This window comes from Ovis aries, chromosome 17, assembly GCF_016772045.2.
Source record: "Ovis aries strain OAR_USU_Benz2616 breed Rambouillet chromosome 17, ARS-UI_Ramb_v3.0, whole genome shotgun sequence".
Classification (NCBI taxonomy): domain Eukaryota; kingdom Metazoa; phylum Chordata; class Mammalia; order Artiodactyla; family Bovidae; genus Ovis; species Ovis aries.
The window spans coordinates 53,960,013-53,979,646 of record NC_056070.1 but is presented as its reverse complement, the minus strand read 5'-3'; the positions used below and the strand labels follow the sequence as shown (position 1 = coordinate 53,979,646).

At 49.4% G+C, this 19,634-nt stretch overlaps 1 protein-coding gene across 4 annotated transcripts; it reads left to right on the top strand.

The window, feature by feature from the left end:
- The first annotated feature begins 2,085 nt into the window (after positions 1-2,085).
- Positions 2,086-18,662, top strand: P2RX4 (purinergic receptor P2X 4). 4 transcript variants are annotated; one of them, XM_004017580.6, is made up of 12 exons: positions 2,086-2,312; positions 5,442-5,589; positions 8,791-8,862; positions 8,979-9,051; positions 9,501-9,597; positions 12,783-12,863; positions 12,968-13,109; positions 13,635-13,771; positions 16,671-16,764; positions 16,881-16,946; positions 17,312-17,407; positions 18,085-18,662. In XM_004017580.6, the coding sequence occupies exons 1-12, from the start codon at positions 2,179-2,181 to the stop codon at positions 18,109-18,111; spliced, it is 1,167 nt and encodes a 388-aa protein (XP_004017629.3). In that variant the 5' UTR covers positions 2,086-2,178; the 3' UTR covers positions 18,112-18,662. The 4 variants fall into 4 exon arrangements, with proteins under 4 accessions (XP_004017629.3, XP_042089993.1, XP_060257142.1 ...); XM_042234059.2 differs by lacking the exon at positions 17,312-17,407; XM_060401159.1 differs by having other exon boundaries at positions 17,312-18,662.
- Positions 18,663-19,634: the final 972 nt, after the last annotated feature.

Here is a 19,634-nt window from a genome sequence, read left to right as displayed (position 1 = left end):
AGGGGTACACTATCAACTAGGCACTCACAAAAACTTTTTATTTCTACATTTCTCTTAACTGAGTATTGTTTCAGAACACAATCATTTAAATTTCAGATCTGTAAGGCAGGGACCATCATTACTACGAGATAAGTATTGAGAGCTGGCAATGTGTTTGACTTTTAAGGAAAAGTATTTTGAAGTCTCTTTCCAATGAGAACTGAATGACTCAGTTTTCCTTTTCTGCATAAAATTTAAGCCCCACCTCCACCCCAACGGCACAAAGTTCCATTTGAGCAGAGACTTCATCTGTCTGTTCCCCTCCTGTGCCTAGAACACTGTCCAACATACAATGGGCACTTAGTAAATATCTGTCAAAGAATGAATAAAATCCCATTTAAACTATTACCACCTTTTCCTGGGGCCATTTTGGACTGAGGGAGATGGCAGCTCTATTCCTCCCTCTAACATGACAAGTCCATCTCCAGAGGCACATACTGTCTTCCTCAAATTTTATTATTCACCTTCTTATATTTGGAAAAACAAGGCGATGTGGCTTAGGAATCTCATTTCCAGGAAAAGAACTAAAATGGTGTGTCAAAGATTATGCACAGGATCCACAAACTAGAAGCAATCAGATGAGAGCAGTTAGGGCAATTATCCCTAAATGAGGAAACAATCCACAGATTTATAATGACAAGCCTGCTGTAACATGGAAAATGAAGTGTGAATCAGGAACTGGAAGGCACTATCACTGACTATGCTTACAAATTATATACAACTATCTGCTAGACTATATACTCCATAAGGGTAGGATGTTTGGGTTTGTTCTATTCACTAGATAGTGCCTGGTATATGCAAGGTGTTTATTAACACTTGTTGAACGAATCAATGAAACTAAATATAAAACACTTATGAAAACATACCTGAAGGGAATGAACACAGGTGGAAAATTATGTTCAAGTGGTGCAACTGTGGGTGTTCCCTCCACTTTCCCTGTTTTCCAATTCTCCCTAAAGTTGTGATAAAACTTTCTCAGTTCAAAGGATGGTCACAGAAATTCCTCACCAGGCTCAGGCTGCTTCCTCCTCTGTCCTACAACGAAGGAAGCATCCGTATTGGACTAGGGATGTGCCTGCCTTCAGTTTGGGGAGGGGTATTTTACAGCGTTTGTGGCTCCAGCCCAGAGCTACTTGCTGCGGCTGCTAAGTCACTTCAGTCGTGTCCGACTCTGTGCAACCCCATAGACGGCAGCTCACCAGGCTCCTCTTTCCCTGGGATTCTCCAGGCAAGAATACTGGAGTGGGTTGCCATTTCCTTCTCCACCAGCCAAGAGCTCCTGGGCTACCAAATATTTAGGCTTTTCCCCCTGGTGCCTCAGATGGTAAAGAGTCCACCCGCAATGCAGAAGACTGGGGTTCGATCTCTAGGTCCCTGGGTGAGGAAGATAGAGAAGGGAATGACTACCCACTCCAGAATTCCATAAACAGAGAAGCCTGGCGGGCTACCGTCCATGGGGTCGCATAGAGTCATACATGACTGAGCAACTAACTTCCCCCCCTCCCCCGCAATAGAGAAGGCGGCCGCTGCACACACCCCCCAACCCCGCCATTGGGGCCTGCATGAGTTTGAACTTCCAGTCGGACTACTCTTTCTCCTAAGCTGCCCCCATCCTTAGCCTCCCTCCCCTCCGCCTGCAGTCACTTCTAGACATACCACGGGGGTCGCACTGCCCGTCTAAGGTGGGGGGGGGGGGGCAGGGTATCTTGTTCCCAAGGGGTTGGTCACTCTCTGAGGGCTCTATCTCCCCTGAGCTTCACTGGTCCTCCCTGGACCTCCTCTTGGCCTCATTCGTCCCCGTGGAGTTCATCCCCCTTGAAGGGGTCGCTCGCTCTATTATTCCCTCGCCCCTCTCCTCAGGGATCATTCGTTCCCAAGGAGGAGTCACCTCAGCCCCCGGGCTCATTCCCCCTGAGAAGGTCGCTCGTCCTCCGGCCCCCCTGAGGCGGCAGGGCACTCGTACCCGAGGGGGAGGTCACGCCTTCCGCCCGGCCCCGTCCCCTCAGAGCCAGCGCCGCCTCCTTCCGGGCCCTCCCCGCCGCGAACAGCGATTCCGGGCGGGGCTCCCGGGAAGGGACGCGGCGGCGGAGCCGGCAACCGGGCCTAGAGCGCAGAGCCGGGCGCCTCGGCGGCGGCGCCATGGCGGGCTGCTGCGCGGTGCTGGGGGCCTTCCTGTTCGAGTACGACACGCCGCGCATCGTGCTCATCCGCAGCCGTAAAGTGGGGCTCATGAACCGCACGGTGCAGCTGCTCATCCTGGCCTACGTCATCGGGTGAGCGCGGCCGCGGGCATCCACCCCGCCGGGGTCCTGGGGTCAGGGCGTGGCCAGAAGGCCGGGAGCTCCTCCTGGGTCCCGGCCGCGCACCTGCTCATCCTGGCCTAGGTCCTCGGCTGAGCCCCGCGAGCGCCCTCCAGGTGGGGTCCTGGGGACAGCGACCCGAAGCCTGTGACATATTCCCACTCCCCAAATCCTCCATCTACTCCACTCCACCCCCAGCCTCGAGGGGGACCGGCTCTGTCCCGGGTCTGGGTTCGGAGGCTGCTTTGATGTTGTGTCTTGAAGGCAAAGCCTAGCTAGACCTTCATCCTCGCCATTCCTGCTTCTTGCCCTTCTGACTTGCTCCCCGATGGCCTTTGACGGGGGCTGGGAGGGCTTCGCCCTAAACTTCTCACTCTTTGCTCTTCACTTCCCGCTGTGAGCTTCCCTTCCCTGGTGGCTGAGGTTAAAGCGTTTGCCTCCAATGCGGGAGACCCAGGTTCGATCCCTGGGTCGGGAAGATCCCCTGGAGAAGGAAACGGTAACCCAATCCAGTATTCTTGCCTGGAGAATCCCATAGACAGAGAAGCCTGGTAGGCTACAGTCCACGGGGTCGCAAAGAGTCGGACACGACTGAGCGACTTCACTTTCACTTTCACTTTCCCATTCTGATGGTCTGCTGACAGAAGCCAAGTTTTGAGACTTCCACTTGGTTCCTTTGGGGTCTGTGGCTTCCTGTCCTTTCCTTTGAGCATCATGTGGTAACCCAGGATAACAGGTCACGCTTTGAAAAATCACTTAAAGTTCAGTTCCTTCGTATTGTGGGGTTGTTGGAGTCTTTGGTATAGGCACCAGCCCTAACCTCATCATTTGCCATGCTGCCCTTTTTGCTTACCTGTCCTGTCACCCTAAGTCCTTACCGAGTGCTTAACTTTAATTGATGTACCCATTGCACTAAAATTAAACTCTAGCCAGAAGGTGGAAGTTAATTTACCAACTCGGCCTGCCTTCCTGGTCCACCTGGAGTGTCTACAGGTGCTGAGATGACAGATGTTATCTAATGCATCATTTTTTGTTTGTTAGTTTTGTTTTGTTAAAATGCCTAATACAGTGTTCCCCAAACTGCACATAGAGCCATTTGGGGATCTTTAAAATATACTGATTACTGGCTCTCAGACCCAGATCTTCTGATTGAAGTGCTATAGAGTATGACCACCTCCCCAGGTGATTCCAATGTGCAGCAAAGTTTTCTTAGTGTTTCCCAAACCTATCTGGTCATGAGAGACTCATCGGAGGAATTGTTTAAAGGTAACAGGAATCCACCCCCCTCCACTGGAGTGGGGCTTGGAATCTATTAACACTGCCTGAAAGAATCCACATAATCTGGCAGGTTTGGCTTCTACCATCTATCGGCACAGCAGGAGTAGGTATTGACAGTGTTCAGTAAAATAGCTTTTCCAGGTGTGGAGTCTACATCACAACCACCTGGCCAACCCCCAAGATTGGACTCATTAGTCACATAAAGTATCATCACAACCAACCCAGTGATTGGGATGGACCCTTCAATTTTGAAACCCATTACTAATGGGTTGGGCTTCCCTCTTAGCTCAGCTGGTAAAGAATCTGCCTGCAATGCAAGAGACCGGGGTTCAATTCCTGGGTCGGGAAGATCCCTTGGAGAAGGAAATGGCAATCCACTTCAATATTCTTGCCTGGAAAATCCCATGGACAGAGGAGCCTTGTGGGCTACAGTCCATGGGGTCGCAAGAGTCGGACACGACTTAGTGACTAAACCACCACCACTAGTGGGTTCACTAAACTCACAGTGCTAGGTTGGACCTTTGGAATCAGGAATTGCCATGCAGCTTTTTCCTTTTGGCTTTTGCTGCTCATAGGAGGATCAGTTTACACCTACTTTGCGGTATCTTAAAGTTCTTGACTACATACAGTACATTGGCACTTGTACTGTATGGTAGCCAGAAGTCCCATGAGGCTGTTGAGCATTTGAAGTATTCCTGCTCCAAATCGAAATGTGCTGTCACTGTAAAATGCACACCACATTTCAAGGACATAGTACGAAAAAAAAGTTAAATATCATATTAATACATCTTATATTGATAATGTTAAGATATATTGGACATATTGAGTTACATAAAATATATTAAAATTAATTTTACCTGTTTCTTTTTAGCATCGCTACTAGAAATGTTTAAATTACATATATGACTCGTGTTGTATTTCTGTTGGGCAATGCAGCTTTTTTTTTTAATCAATTTATTTTGGGCTGCACTGAGTCATCACTGCTGCAACACGGCTTTGTCTAGTTGTGGCAAGTTGGGGCTGCTCTGCGCTGCTGAGCTCGCACTTCTCATTGTGGTGGCTTCTCTTATTGCAGGGCTTCCCTGGTGGCTCAGACAGTAAAGCATCTGCCCGCAATGCGGGAGACCTGGGTTCGATTCCTGGGACAGGAAGATCCCCTGAAGGAAATGGCAATCCACTCCAGCACTCTTGCCTGGAAAATCCCATGGATGGAGGAGCCTGATAGGCTACAGTCCATGGGGTCGCAAAGAGTCGGGCTCTAGAGCACTGGCTCAGTAGTTGTGTTACATGGGCTTAGTTGCCCTGAGGCATGTGGAATCTACCCTGACCGGGATTGAACCCATGTCCCTTGTGTTAACAGGCGGATTCTTAACCACTGGGACACCAGTGAAGTTCCTGGGCAGTGTAGCTTCATAGGGTTCCTGTGGAGGGTTGTCTGCCTTTATTATGGGATTTCTTAAGCAGTAAATGCTTTGCTTTTTTTTATACGTCTTGCTGTGATCAAATCTGACTCAGGATCTGAATTTAGGGGATTTGCGAAAGAAAAACACCATCTCTTAACTTCCTGATTCTTGACTACTTCCTGATTCAGTTCCTCTTGATGAAATTGTGATCTCTTTTCCAAATGTGATCAAAGGTAATTCTTCCTCCAAAAAGAGACTGAACATTTCTCAGTTATCTAATTGTGTTATCAGTCACAGGATGAGGTAATATTTATTTACATAGTGACTGCTGTGAAACCATCTGTTTCTGACTTCTGACAGCAACTCACTGTCCAGTAGGCTCTCCATATCTGCAATTTAAGAGACCTGTTTTATTTTATAGGTGGGTGTTTGTGTGGGAAAAGGGTTACCAGGAAACAGACTCTGTGGTCAGCTCAGTTACTGTGAAAGCCAAGGGCGTCACCATGACCAACACTTCTAAACTTGGATTCCGGATCTGGGATGTAGCTGATTATGTGATTCCAGCTCAGGTAAGCCTCCCACTGTGACTCTGTCTTTTAAACTTCAGGCCCCTAGTTCACTGCTTTCCCTTTGACTTTGCCCACCTGACTGGTGATCAGCGTGCCCAGATCACATGCCCAGATCAGCATGCTCACATCACCAGTGCCCACATTGATGGTTCTAGTCCAAGAAAGCAGTATAGACAGGCCTCTTTTTGGCTTAGGGTCTAATAGGCAATATTCAGTTGGCTGTGTTTCTTCAGCCCTGAAACATGGCTGGCTTAAACAGAGGAAGCTTTCCATATGGACACCTCAGTCTGTCTCAGGCCCTGAAAGGTGAAAAAGCATATGTTTTAAAGCCTGGGAAAAGTGCAGGAGAAACTTTCACCTTTCCGCATTCTGTGATTTAACTTTATTGTTGTAAACCTGCAAGGTAAATCTTTTCAGTCATTAGAGTTGTTGTTGAGTTGTGTCCAATTCTTTTGCGACCCCATGGACTGTAGCCCACCAGGCTCCTCTGTCCATGTGATTTCCCAGGCAAGAATTCTAGAGTGGGTTGCCATTTCCTTTTTCAAGGGATTTTCCCTACCCAGGGATCAAACCCACATCTCTTGCATTGCAGGCAGATTCTTTACCACTGAGCCACCTGGGAAGGCCCCAGCTATTAGAGACCCAAAGCCAAACAAGAAGGAAACAGATCTACCCACATGGGATTCCATCAGGAACAAAGGGAAGGGAAGAAGCTGACACAGCATCATAGTCTTCCGTCTGTTAATCCACAAGCTCCAAGTTAAATATTGACTCTCTTTAACCATGATATGACTGTGATCCATAGCCAGTCCCCACATATCTTTCCTGATAGCCCCCATGCTCAGGTGACCGGGCTGGCCAGGTGCAGATAAGCTGCCAACTCTTGGCTTAGAGCAATGACTTTAGAAACTCTTTTTTTCTTCAAGTGTGTTCATTTTCCTTCTGCCTTCTCAAGGAAAGGGTCTGGCGGGATGCCCAGAGAGAAGTCAGAGCTAATGGAGCCATAAAGGTCAAATGGAACAGAGGATTTATAGTTAGCTGGAGGAAGCTGGTCCTGTAGGCATGCACCTGTCCCAGCAGAGAGACCTCTGCTTCCTGTGAAGCCACAGCCTCATTGTGGCAGGTTCTAGGAATATCATGCTCAGCCTGTTTACTGAACACGCAGAAGGATACGGCACCCTGCTTGTGATCCTCGGTGGAAGAGAAAACACAGCAACTTTGCCTTCCATCTCGGATCAGGGCTGGGGGCCATGTGAGTTCTGCAGGGTTCTCCTCATGAGCTCTCATGATACCCTTGTGCTTCTCCAAAGACAGAACACAAATATCTGTTTGCACCTCATCTACTCAGCTCACCTCCAGACCTAAATTTCTCTAAACTTAAAGGAGATAAGAAATAGGAAACAAAAAGTAAATCTCACTGACTTGTTCAGGTCTAACTCAGGAGCGATGTAGGAGTAGCCTTCTGTAAATACCAAGCAAGCAGTGTGTCTATGTATGAACACAGGAGCCTGACAGGGCACCTGACCTGGACCTCCTGCCCCATCATCATGCCTCCCCCTCCAGCCATTTCCTCCACTCCTAACATGCTTTGCTCCAGGCCTGTCCTTGAAAGGGGCTTCCCTGGTGGCTCAGATGGTAAAGCGTCCACCTACAGAGTGGGAGACCTGGGTTCGATCTCTCAGTTGGGAAGATCCCCTGGAGAAGGAAATGGCAACCCACTCCAGTACTCTTGCCTGGAAAATTCCATGGACTGAGGAGCCTGGTAGGCTGCAGTCCATGGGGTTGCAAAGAGTCAGACACGACTGAGAAACTTCACATTCACGTGTCCTTGAAAGATGCCAACTGTTCCCAGAGCTCCCATCACCTTGTCAGACCTGAGGGTGGAAACATCTGGAAACTCTTTGGTCCTTGAGTTTCCTTGATGGCTCCCGGCACTGACTGCTCTTCCTGGAAGTGTGAACTGCTCAGAGCATTTCATTTTAGAGTACCAGTGGCCATTGTGGAAGGTCCAACTTGAATTTGCAGGACCTTTGTCTTTTATTCCATATACTAGAAGGTCACTACCCACTCCGGTGTTCTTGCCTGGAGAATCCCAGGGACGGGGGAGCCTGGTGGGCTGCTGTCTATGGGGTCGCACAGAGTCGGACACGGCTGAAGTGACTTAGCAGCAGCAGCAGGTCACTGTTAGCAGTTCTCCAATCTCATCCCCAAGCGACCTGTTGATCACAAACTTCAAATCAACCATTGGGCGCTTTCATACTTCGGAGGAGGAAACAGAACCTTCTCTAAGGGAGAAGTGTCATTGGGTCTTCTGTATAGTATGTTTGATGTATTTACTTCAGTTTCTGTTAGGAAAGAGAACCAGCCAAACTTGAGACCTTTGAGCTCTCATGTTTCTGGGCCTCTGAGGTAGTCCAGTTGGCAGAGGACATTCCAGGCACTTCTTGGCTCTTTCCCCTCAACAAGTCAAGTTTTATTAAGGAGCCATTTCAAGGTGTAGACATGTTTTGTGTCTTTTTTAATGGAGGTGAAATTCACGTATCGCATTATTAACCAGTTCAGAATGACAAATTCAGTGGCGTTTAGCACATTCACAGGGATGTGCAACATCACCTCAATCTAGCTCCAGAACATTTTTATCAGTCTGAAAGAAAACCCCACGCTCATTAAGCTGTCACCTCCTCGTCCACCTCCCCCCGACCCCTTTACAACCACTAATCTACTTTCCATCTCTGGATTTGCCTGTTCTGTACATTTCATATCGATGGGCTCACACACTACGTGGCCTTTTGTATCTGACTTCTTGGACTCAGCGTCATATTCTGAAGTTCATCCACCTTGTAGCCATGTCAGTGTTTCGCTCCTTTGTATGGCTGAGTCATATGCCATTACAGGTGTGGACTGCAGTTTGTTTATCCATTCACCCCATGATAGATGCAGAGTTATTTCCACCTTTGGCCTATTGTAAATGCTGCTGCTGTGAACACACGTGCAGGTGTTTGAGTCCCTGTTTCCAGTCAGTTATAAACTCTCTTAGGCAAGAATGGGAGACCCTAAGATCAATGTTTAACTATCTCTGGTGTGGCATGTGGGAGAAGTGAAAGGTACTGTCGTAATAAAGGGATGTCCGACCCTCCTTGTGGCTCTACCTGGCTCCCTTGAAGGTCACATGCAGCACTGTCTCCCCTTTACCCTCTGCAGGAGGAAAACTCTGTCTTCATCATGACCAACATGGTCATCACCATGAACCAGACACAAGGATTCTGTCCTGAGGTAGGGAGCTTCTTGGAGAAGAGCCTTGGGCCTCATACCCTCCTCTCCATCCTTGTCCCACAGCAGGTGGGGCCAGGCTGTGTGAAACCTGTTTTCACTGGTTCTTCCTGCTCCAGATCCCGGGTAAGACCACTGTGTGTGAAACTGATGCCAACTGCACTGCCGGCTCTGCAGGCACCCACAGCAGCGGTATGAATCTGTGACCATGACCCCACAGGAGACGCTTAGGCTGGGGAGGGCAGCCCCCAACCAGACTGCCTCCCCGTGGTGGGGGAAGGGCCCTCTCAGAGGGAGATCTCCGCGGTGGAGGACTCCCCCGCACCCCCCAGTGCCTTCACATGACCCAGACGGGGGTCCCAGGACCCTCTCGAAATTCATCTCTGTCCTTTGCACCCCAGAAACCATCCCAGATCTTGCCCTGTCCTGTGGCTCAGCATCACCCTGTGATCGGCAAAGCAGAGATGTGGCTAGGTCTCAGGCAGATCTTTTCCTCCAGTTTGAATCTCTGGACAGTGTAAATCCCAGGATCAGAATAGCTTGAGACTGACTGCATAGGATGCATGGCAGAGCTTCCACTCTGACTCACAAAGTAGAAAGTAGAAGACCCCCGCAGACCTGGGTGCTCCTCTCCCCTGTAGGAGTCGCGACAGGGAGGTGCGTGTCATTCAATGGGACCTTGAAGACATGCGAGGTGGCAGCCTGGTGCCCGGTGGAGGACGACACAGAAGTGCCAAAGTGAGTCCTACTCAAGGAACGCAAGTGTCCTCAAGGCTGGGTCTCGGGCCTGGGGGAGGCAACCGGGAATTGTGCTTTGTGCTCTCGGTGTCGGCCTATGCTGGCAGGCTTCCCTGGGCTGACGGTTCTCAACCATCAGTGGTGGATGGGCCACGTTGTTTATCACCCATGATAAGAGTGCAGATGACTTATTTCTATGTAAGAAATCTGTCAGTTGCAAGTAACTGACAGGAGACAGTTCTCAGGGACTTAAGCGGGTATGTGCACACACACACATACACACACGCATGCTCACACACATGCATTCACAGTGGGGGCAGTTTATTGTTCACCTAACCACAGAGATCCCAGCATGGCTAGATCTGGGCCTCAGGGGACAGCATCTGAGTCTCCACCTCTTGGCTCTGCTTTCTTCCATGTTGGCTTCATTCCCAGGACCCATGACATATCCCAGGTCTCCCTGCCCAGCTGTCCATGGAGGTTCTGTGTGTGCTCAGTCATGTCCGACTCTTTGCAACCCTGTGGACTGTAGCCCACCAGGCTACTCTGTCCATGAGGATTCTCTAGGCAAGAGTACTGGAGTGGGTTGCCATGCCTTCCTCCCAGGGATCTTCCCAACCCAGGGATCTTCCCAACCCAGGGATCAAACTTGTATCTCTTGAGTCTCCTGCATTGGCAGGCAGATTCTTTACCACTATGCCACCTGGGAAACCTATAGAGATTCTAGACCTGTCCATCTTTACATCTTTAGCCACATCTGTCAACCCATCCAGCCCATTCCTGTGGTTGGGGGATGGATTTTGCTTATGACTTGGGCCTGGGTCACAGGCCTTCCTGGCTAGAGGTGAAGTCAGATCCACCCAGATGACACAGGCTGAATGGATTCTAAAGGAAACATGGTGTTCTGTTACCAGGAAAAAGCGGAGCACGTGCTGGGCAGGAAGATTATTAATGTTCATGGACGTGTATTTGATAAACTAGAGCAGGTTCAAGGTTGCCTTGAGTAACATTGAGTAACACAGCCTAATTGTGATCGTCTGTGCTGTGAGTGGGTGGAGCTAGAGGTAATGCTTTTGGAATCTGGAATCGCTAGCAACCTGGAGGCCTTTCTTGCTCAGAATTCAGACTGAGGCCTAGATTAGCCCAGGGGAGCAGGTAACCAGGTGAACATCATCCTGGGTGTGTCGCAACACAAGACAGTGTTGAGATCTGCAGGTTGTTGAGGGCAGCAGTTCCAGCTAGGGAAGGGAATTCCACAAGACAGGAATCCTAGCATTCTGGGGCTGGAAAGGACCTTATGGAGCTGGTGGCCATGTGTGGCTACTGAGTACTTGAAATGCAGCCTGGGGGGCTTACCTGGTGAGTCAGTGGTTAAGACTCCATGCTATCAATACAGGGGGCATGGGTTCTATCCATGGCCAGGAAATTAACATGCTGCATGCCTAGGAAAGAAAGAAAGGAAGGAAAAAATGCAGCTGGGTCCAAAGTGAGCTCTCAGGGTAAAATCCACTCCAGGTTCTGCATACTTTAAATTAATTTAAGAAAAGCATATGTCATATCTTATTAGGGCTTCCCTGATAGCTCAGCAGTAAAGAATCCACCTGCAATGCAGGAGATGTTGGTTACATCCTTGGGTCAGGAAGATCCCCTAGAGAAAGAAATGGCAACCTATTCCAGTATTCTTGCCCGGGAAATACAGTGGACAGAGGAGCCTGGTGGGGTACAGTCCATGGGGTCACAAGAGTCAGACACAACTTAGCGACTAAATCACAGTATCTCATTAATAATATTCTTTGTTGTTTACATGTTGGAATCTTATTTTAGACATATGGAGTTATTATAGAAAAGCTCATTTCACTTGTTACTTTTTAACGTGACTATCAGGAAACTTAAATTACAACACAGTTTGTTGGGAAGATCCCCTGGAGAAGGGAATGGCACCCCACTCCAGTATTCTTGCCTGGAGAATTCCATGGACAGAGGAGCCTGGCAGGGTACAGTCCATGGGGTTGCAAAGAGTCAGACACAGCTGAGCGACTAACACTTTGTGTCTCACAGTGTATTTTCACTGCACAGCGCTGTTACAGATCTCATCAGTGTAGGATGATTTTTAAGTGTTTACTGATAACATGAAATAACACTGAGTCACACGGAAAGGCATTCCCATCTTCACTCTTATTCAGCCCTGAGTGGATGTCAAGGAGGAGGTGCTGGTCTGGAGTCTGTATCCCTCACCGATTTCCATTTCTCACCAAGAACAAGCCCCAGGCTCAGTACACGACAAACATGGGAACCACAGTTTGTAATGACATTGTTCTAACTTACTTATATTTATCTGAGTGATGACCTCTGACTTGTGGCAAATAATATTTTTTATAGTTATGATGGAAAGTTTTATTTAGAAATGAATGTCAATTAAAAGAAAAAAAGGTGAGTTGAGGGACTTCTCTAGTGGTCCAGTGGTTAAGACTCTGCACTTAACGCTGCAGGGGGCCACAGGTTCAATCCCTGGTCGGGGAACAGATTGTGCATGCCAGGTGATGCAGCCAAAAAAAAAAAAAAAATTCAACCTGGGTTGGGGGGCCTCCTCCACTAGGGGTCAGTTCACACTGCCACATCCCCCTGTAGAAAGGCTCTAAGGCTCCCCATCCCGGGACAGATTCTGCTTCTGCCCTCAGCAGGAGCGGACGTGGCACTTCCAGAAAGAGGTGGTGCAGCAGCAGTCACGCGCCACGTGCCGTTTCCAGCCTCTAGGTGAACTCACCTTTGCTTTCACTTGTTAAACGAGATCTGTTGGGAACACCTGAGGTAAGCCCTGAAACCCTGCACCTGCCGGACCCAGTGATTGCTAGGGAGGCCAGGAGGCCCTGCCCCTCCCACCCATGTCGGTAGCTATTCCTCAGGTTCTTAAATTCCCATGGCCTCAAGGAAAAGGCCCTGCCCTTCTGTGCTTGGAAGAAACCAGAAACCTTGGTTTACTGTTTCCTCTCTTGACCTAGTGTTTATGCAGAGGAGAGTAGCAAAAAAAAAAAAAAAAACAGTAACCATGAGAAACATTTTACTTTTTTCTTGGCAAAGTGATATTGTAAGATACATGTGTCTGCCACTTAAAAATATTACCTAGGTATATTAGGAGTGTACATATGTTTGTACTTTTATTAACAATATGTTATAATTTTTTTCAGGCCTGCTTTTTTAAAGGCTGCGGAAAACTTCACTCTTTTGGTTAAGAACAACATCTGGTATCCCAAATTTAACTTCAGCAAGTAAGTGGCGACCAGCCGTGTGAGTTCACCAATGTCTTGGAGAAACTTCCGGCTCTTCTTTGAGGTTTTCCTCGCTCCTATTTTCTGCTTCCTCCTGACTTTAGGAGGAATATCCTTCCCAACATCACCACCGCCTACCTCAAAACATGCATTTATGATGCGAAAACAGATCCCTTCTGCCCCATATTCCGACTTGGAAAAATTGTGGAGTACGCAGGGCACAGCTTCCAGGACATAGCCACTGAGGTAGGTGCAGGTCTTGGCTTTTCTTAAAAAAAAAAAATTATGTATTTATTTATTTGGCTGTACCAGGTCTTAGTTGTGGCTTCCCTAGTAGCTCAGCTGGTAAAGAATCCGCCTGCAATGTGGGAGACCCAGGTTTGATCCCTGAGTGGGGAAGATCCCCTGGAGGAGGGCATAGCAACCCACTCCAGTATTCCTGCCTGGAAAATCTCATGGACAGAGTAGCCTGGCGGGCTACAGTCCATGGGGTCGCAAAGAGTCGGACATGACTGAAGCGACTTAGTATGCATACATGGTCTTAGTTGCAGTGCATGGGATCTACACTGTGGCATGCGGGGTCCTTAGCTGCCTCATGCAGGGTGTTTAGTTGTGGCATGTGGGATCTAGTTCTCTGATCAGGGATTGAGCCCAGGCCTCCGGCTTTCGGAGTCTTAGCTACTGAACCACCAGGGAAGTCCCAGTCCTGGCTGTTCTAGCACAGCCTTTGACACATCACCTTCTAGAACGGGCTCTGCTCGCACCCCACAGGGAGGCATCATGGGCATCCAGATCAAGTGGAACTGCAACCTGGACAGGGCCGCCTCCTTCTGCCTGCCCAGGTATTCCTTCCGCCGCCTGGACACCCGGGACACAGCCCACAACGTATCCCCAGGCTACAATTTCAGGTGGGTGCGAGCTTGGGCCCCATGCCTCGTGTTGGGGGCGATGGCAACTAGATCACTCCCCAGTGGGGGCCTCCACGCCCACCCAAGACCAAGGGCAGGAGGGGAAGCATGCGCCAGGGAGAGTGGTCCAAGCAGGGCCTCGCCCCCATGGCATTCCAACGCGTGAAGAGCCCTCCCTGCCTTTTCTTGCCTCCAAGAGAGTCTGCCTGTTTTAGCTTTCCCAGACCAGCCGCTACCAGGATTCCGAGGAGTGGCTGAGTCTGTGGTCCTCCAGTCCAAAGGCCTCTGGGGCCTGACTTGTGAATTGGCTTCTTAGGTGATCTGGCCCCTAGAATCTCCAAGGAGCAGGGATACAGGTTTTAGTCTCAGGAAAGGCCTTTGCTGGTACATCCGTTGGGAGGTGCTGTGCATTCGTTCCCCAGGACTGCCCTAACAAATGACCACAAACTGGCTGGCTCCAAGCGGCAGGACTCTGTCTTCTCACAGTTCTGGAGAACAGAAGCTTCAGATCAGTGTATCTGCAGGCCAGGCTCCTGTATATACAGGCCAGTGTATCTCCTGGCCTCTTCCTGCTTCTGATGGCTCCTGACCACCCTTGGTGGTCCCTGGCTTATAGGTGCATTGCTCCAGTCTCTGCCTCTGTCATCCCATGGCCTCCTCCTTTCTGTGTCTGTGTCCCTCATCTTTTATAAGGACACCAGTTGTATAGGATTTGGGGTCCGCCCCAATCCAGTATGACCTCATCTTAACTGTGATTACATTTGCAGAGACTCTATTTGTAAGTAAGGTCACACTCACAGGTTCTGGGTAGACATGAACTTGGGGGACAGTATTCAAACCAGTGCAGCTGGTAATCTGAGGAGAGGGCTGAGGGACCAGTCACTTTTTGGCTGACAATTGTCACTTCCTTGACCCAATGAAATCTGCACCACGTACATTTTCATGCAGTCTTTGTTGCGTTTTCCACACCAAAACCAAGGACCAGGAAGGACCACCTGAGCAGGCTGTGCTGTTGTGTGCTAAGTCGTTTCAGTCATGTCCGACTCTTTGTGACCCTATGGACTGTATAGCCCTCCAGGCTCCTCTGTCTGTGGAATTCTCCAAGCAAGAATGAAGAATGGTGCTCTTGTCCTGCACTTATCGCCCTCTAGTGGTGATGAAGTGAAGTGACGTGAAAGTCGTTCAGTCCTGTCCTACTCTTTGCGACCCATGGACTAGAAAGTCCATGGACTTCTCCAGGCCACAATACTGGAGTGGGTAGCCTTTCTCTTCTTCAGAGGATCTTCCCAACCCAGTGATAGAACCTAGGTCTCCCGACTGCAGGCAGATTCTTTACCAGCTGAGCCACAAGAGAAGCCCAGGAATACTGGAGTGGGTAGCCTGTCCCTTCTCTAGCGGATCTTCCCGACCCAGGAATCTAACTGGGGTCTCCTGCATTGCAGGTGGATTCTTTGCCAACTGAGCTATCAGAGAAGCCTAGTGATGATGTGTGGAATCAAATACACGCAGGCTCTGCTGTCCTTTTGAACCATTTGGTTCACTGATTAGAAGGGAAGATACTTACGTTTGTTCCTAGTAAGGGAGTCTGATTTGCACTGCTCTATCTCTGTGGTTACACAGTTCTTGTAGAAACCACTGTGGAAAAGCCTCCAGCTTGGGCTGGAACCCCAGAACAGAGAGAAGTCCTCACAAGGACACCCGTCAGCATTAGTCCCACCTGAGTTCCCCAGGCCTGGACCACAGCCTGGAAGTTGGGGGCCAGACAGATCTCAGGCCACAGCTTAAGCTCCTGGTGGATCCCCTGTGTAACACGGGCAGCAAGTGGGGAAAGTCTCAGTGGTTCTCCCCACAATGTTCCCTCTCTTGTTCTTTTTAAATGGCTTTATTGAGATATAGTTCATATTCTACACAGTTCACCCATTTAAAGTAGAATTCAGAGGGGTTTTTTTAAGCATATTCATATTCAGAGTTATGCAATGATTACTGCAATTTTAGAATATTTTTATCACCTCAGAAAGAAACCCCAGCCTCTTAAGCTTTCACCTCTCTATCCTTCCATCTACCTCAGCCCCTGGCAACCAGTAATCTACCTAATTTACTGATTCTTGAATTTCATAGGAATGGACTCATATAATAGGTGGCCTTCTATGACTGGCTTCTTTCACTTAGCATCATTTTTTTTCCAGGTTCATCCATGTTGTAGCATTTATCAGTACCTCTCTTTTTGTGGCTAAATAATATTCCATTGTGTGGACATACCATTTTTATCTACTCTTCCTACTGATGGGTCAAAGGTTCTTTAATTTTTTTAAAAAAAGGTCCAATCCTGATGCTTAATCTTCCCCACCCACAAAGCAGTCTTCATGATTGCTGTAGCCTGGCCACCTTTTATTAGTGGCCAAGGTCTCCTTACTCAGAGGCAGGGGGCTCAGCAGTGTCAGGAAGGACTTTCAGAGGAGGAAGTTCTGGTTTTAAGTCGTAGCAGGTGACAGAGATGACAAAGGGGGGATCTCTTTGTGTGCCCTTCTGCCTGCATTCCAGGCATTCTGCGCTGTGGGCCCAGACGCCCTCCTCCTCAGCAGGCCAGCGCTTCTCCCACATGGCTCACATTAGCCAGGAAAGGCCTTGAGGAGCTAGAAGTAGTGAAGTGAAGTCACTCAGTCATGTCCAACTCTTTGCGACCCCATGGACTGTAGCCTACCAGGCTCTTCCCTCCATGGGATTTTCCAGGCAAGAGTACTAGATTGTGGTCTATACAGCATGCAGGCATGAGTGAATCCTTAGCCCGTGCCAACTCCGCCAGGGCCTCAGCAGTTCACCCTGACAACCCTTGCCAGGATCCAGATGCTGTCTCAGGCCGCCTGTGCCTCTGCACTGAAACCTGGCCTTCTCTCCACAGGTTTGCCAAGTACTACAGCGACCCGAATGGTGCTGAGCACCGCACGCTCATCAAAGCCTATGGCATCCGCTTTGACATCATTGTGTTTGGAAAGGTAGCCTGGCCACCTCCCCTTGTTCAGAGCCCATTAGTCTTCTGGGTTGGGTGGGGGCCAGAGGGCCCACTCTCTACCCCCATCACAACTTTTTCTTTTTCTCCTATCACTCACAGGCTGGGAAATTTGACATCATCCCCACCATGATCAACATTGGTTCCGGCTTGGCGCTCTTAGGGGTGGTGAGTGGCTCATCTAGATTTTCCAGTTACTCATCCCCACCCCCAACCCTGCCCCAGGGTTGCAGCCCTCCCGGCAGTGGCTAGCACAGCAAGTTGAGACTCTCCACTGCCACTCTGGTTCTTCCCCTCGACCCCAGACTTGTTTCTAGACTCAGCCCTCCAGGCTTGTTTGCCTTTCCCCATCCTGCTGCCTCCACCTGCCATTCTCTAAGACCATGCCCCTTGGGGCCTAATTGTTTCCCCCAAGAGATGAGGGAGCCTTTCCTTTCCTTGGAGGATCCCAGGTGTCATGGGAAGGGGCACACACAGAAGAGCAGAGACCACAGCAACTTGGCTCATTCTTTCTTGCCCTGTGCTACATTCAGGCAACAGTGCTGTGTGACGTCATAGTCCTCTACTGCATGAAGAAGAGATATTACTATCGCGAGAAAAAATATAAATACGTGGAAGATTACGAGCAGGTAGGCTGCCTCCTGAACTCCCAGCAGGCAGGAAGGCCAAAGCGCCTGACCTCACCTGCCTCTTGTACCAGTGGTGAGAACCCAGTACATTTAGGAGTATTGTCCACCCAAGCAGTCACACACCACTTTCATCATCCACTCCATTTCTGGACCATCTGTACTAACATTTGCTTCATACTTTTCTTCAGATGGACTCACCCTTTAAAATCTAGCCTCAGGGCTTCCCTGGTAGCTCAACTGGTAAAGAATCTACCTGCAATGCAGGAGACCTGGGTTCGATCCCTGGGTTAGGAAGATCCCCTGGAGGAGGGCATGGCAACCCACTCCAATATTCTTGCCTGGAGAATCCCCATGGACAGAGGAGCCTGGCAGGCTGCCGTTCATGGGGTTGCAAAGAGTTGACTGAGTGACTAAGCACAGGTTATTTATGAGAATGTAGCAAGACAAAATCTGTGTCCACACTCTACTTAAATTTGACTTGGAGAGCAAGAAAGGTTGGGTACCTCTAGGATCTACCTGAGTACTTTCAGTTGTGGAGGGTCATCCAGATGTCCTCGGGAAAAGTGCTCGACCCTCCTTTGTCCCAGATGGTCCAGGCTTACCTGTAGGCAGCAACTGGTGGGTGCACACGTATCCATAAGCACATCAACTGATGACAGGCATGTTGTTCTTTGCAGGGTCTTGGTAATCAGATGGACCAATGATGCCCACCCCTCACCTGGGCTCTCCATGGCCCTAATCAGAGCACAGCGAGGAAGGATAAAAGGCTGCCACGTCACCCCAGAGAAAGTTCCAGATTCTGAGTCGTCTTCACAGCACTGCAGGGTTGCCCAGCTGCTCCCGCGTTCTCTGTGTAGGGTTTGTGCAGTAAACCACTCTGCACAGTGGCAACCGGCTCACCTCTGCTGCGCCTTCAGTTCAGCATCACTGGGCTGAGCTCTGGCCCAAGGCCAGTGATGCAGCAATGGCTGCATGGGGGCCTTCTCCAGGGCCGGCTTTCCTCAGAATCTTCCACCTCCAGCCTCTTGGGAGACCAGGCCGGTCCTCCAAGGCCCGACAGCTCCATTCAAGCACTTTATGAGGAAGGCAGGACCCCTGGGTGCGGTCATAGCTCTTTAGCAATCTGGGCCACTGTTCCTCTTCCCCCAACCGAGGCTTCAACCCCACACTCTTGAGGCGGAGCCAGCGTTTTTCCTTTGTGAAGAGCTACACTAAATGACTGAGGACCAAACATTAAAACAAATGACTTTCTTAATCTCTGTGTGGTTTCACAGCATGGGCTAGAACTTTCCTTCCTGCCCTTTTATTCAGTAAATCCACCTGTTACCCCAGCTCACTGTGTTCAGAAAGGTTCCTGAAACAAGTCTATCGCTGGAGCTGGTTTCCGCGCCCGCCACCCCACCCCACCCCCACTTTAACCTTCTCTTAAAAGCCTAAGAAGTCTGGTTCTTCATTAGCTTATGTTCTTACGGAGTTTACAAGATTTTTTTCCTGTGGTGTCTTACCTGTGCTTACATTTTACGTAAGTGTGTGGGTGTATACTACAGGGAACACAGTTTTAGGGGACACGAAGTTGGCTTATGCTCCCTCCCCATTTGCCTTCCAGAAGCCTCAAACCAAAAGCAGCACCAGCTACATCTACCTTGCCACCGGTTTGAAATGTTAATGAAGCTATTTCTGGCCGGGCCTTCACACCGACTTCATTCTGCATCAGGTGTTCAGCGTCTCCTTAAAGGAAGCAGCCCGCCCCTCTGCCTTGTCAGGAATTCATTTCCAACTGTTAAAGGGAACATTTATTTTAGAAGTGCTCTGCTTCTGTGGGGTAACTGACAACCTGGGCTTTTCTTGCTTTGGGAGGGGGGAAAAAAAAAGAGTTTACCCCGACCCCTTTGAAAAAGTTTTGGTTCAAGCTACCTTCTCCCCCCAGCCATGGGACACAGTGTGGATCTTAGTTCCCTGACCAGGGATCAAACCCACACCCCCTGTATTGAAAGGCAGATTCTTAACCACTGGACCACCAGGGAAGTCCCTTGAGCTACCGTTTTGAAAAATGCCTGCTTGAACACACAGGCCCCATGGAGCTGGACTGTTTAGGAAAAGTTTATTCTCTTGCAGGCTAAGAAGTCATGGTTGCTGGAGTGGGAGAGACTTCTTATGGCCCCCCCCTTTTCTAAAGATTGGGTGAGGGCTGGGGGTGGCACTGGTCTTGAACTTGCCAGAATTGCCT

What these genes read in the sequence shown, in the direction of transcription:
- P2RX4 (XM_060401159.1), top strand. Translation starts at nt 2,179, where the DNA reads ATGGCGGGCTGCTGCGCGGTGCTGGGGGCCTTCCTGTTCGAGTACGAC. An exon ending in CACAAGGATTCTGTCCTGAG is followed by an intron (nt 8,863 to 8,978) that starts GTAGGGAGCTTC and finishes TTCCTGCTCCAG; the next exon opens with ATCCCGGGTAAGACCACTGT. An exon ending in GACGACACAGAAGTGCCAAA is followed by an intron (nt 9,598 to 12,782) that starts GTGAGTCCTACT and finishes AATTTTTTTCAG; the next exon opens with GCCTGCTTTTTTAAAGGCTG.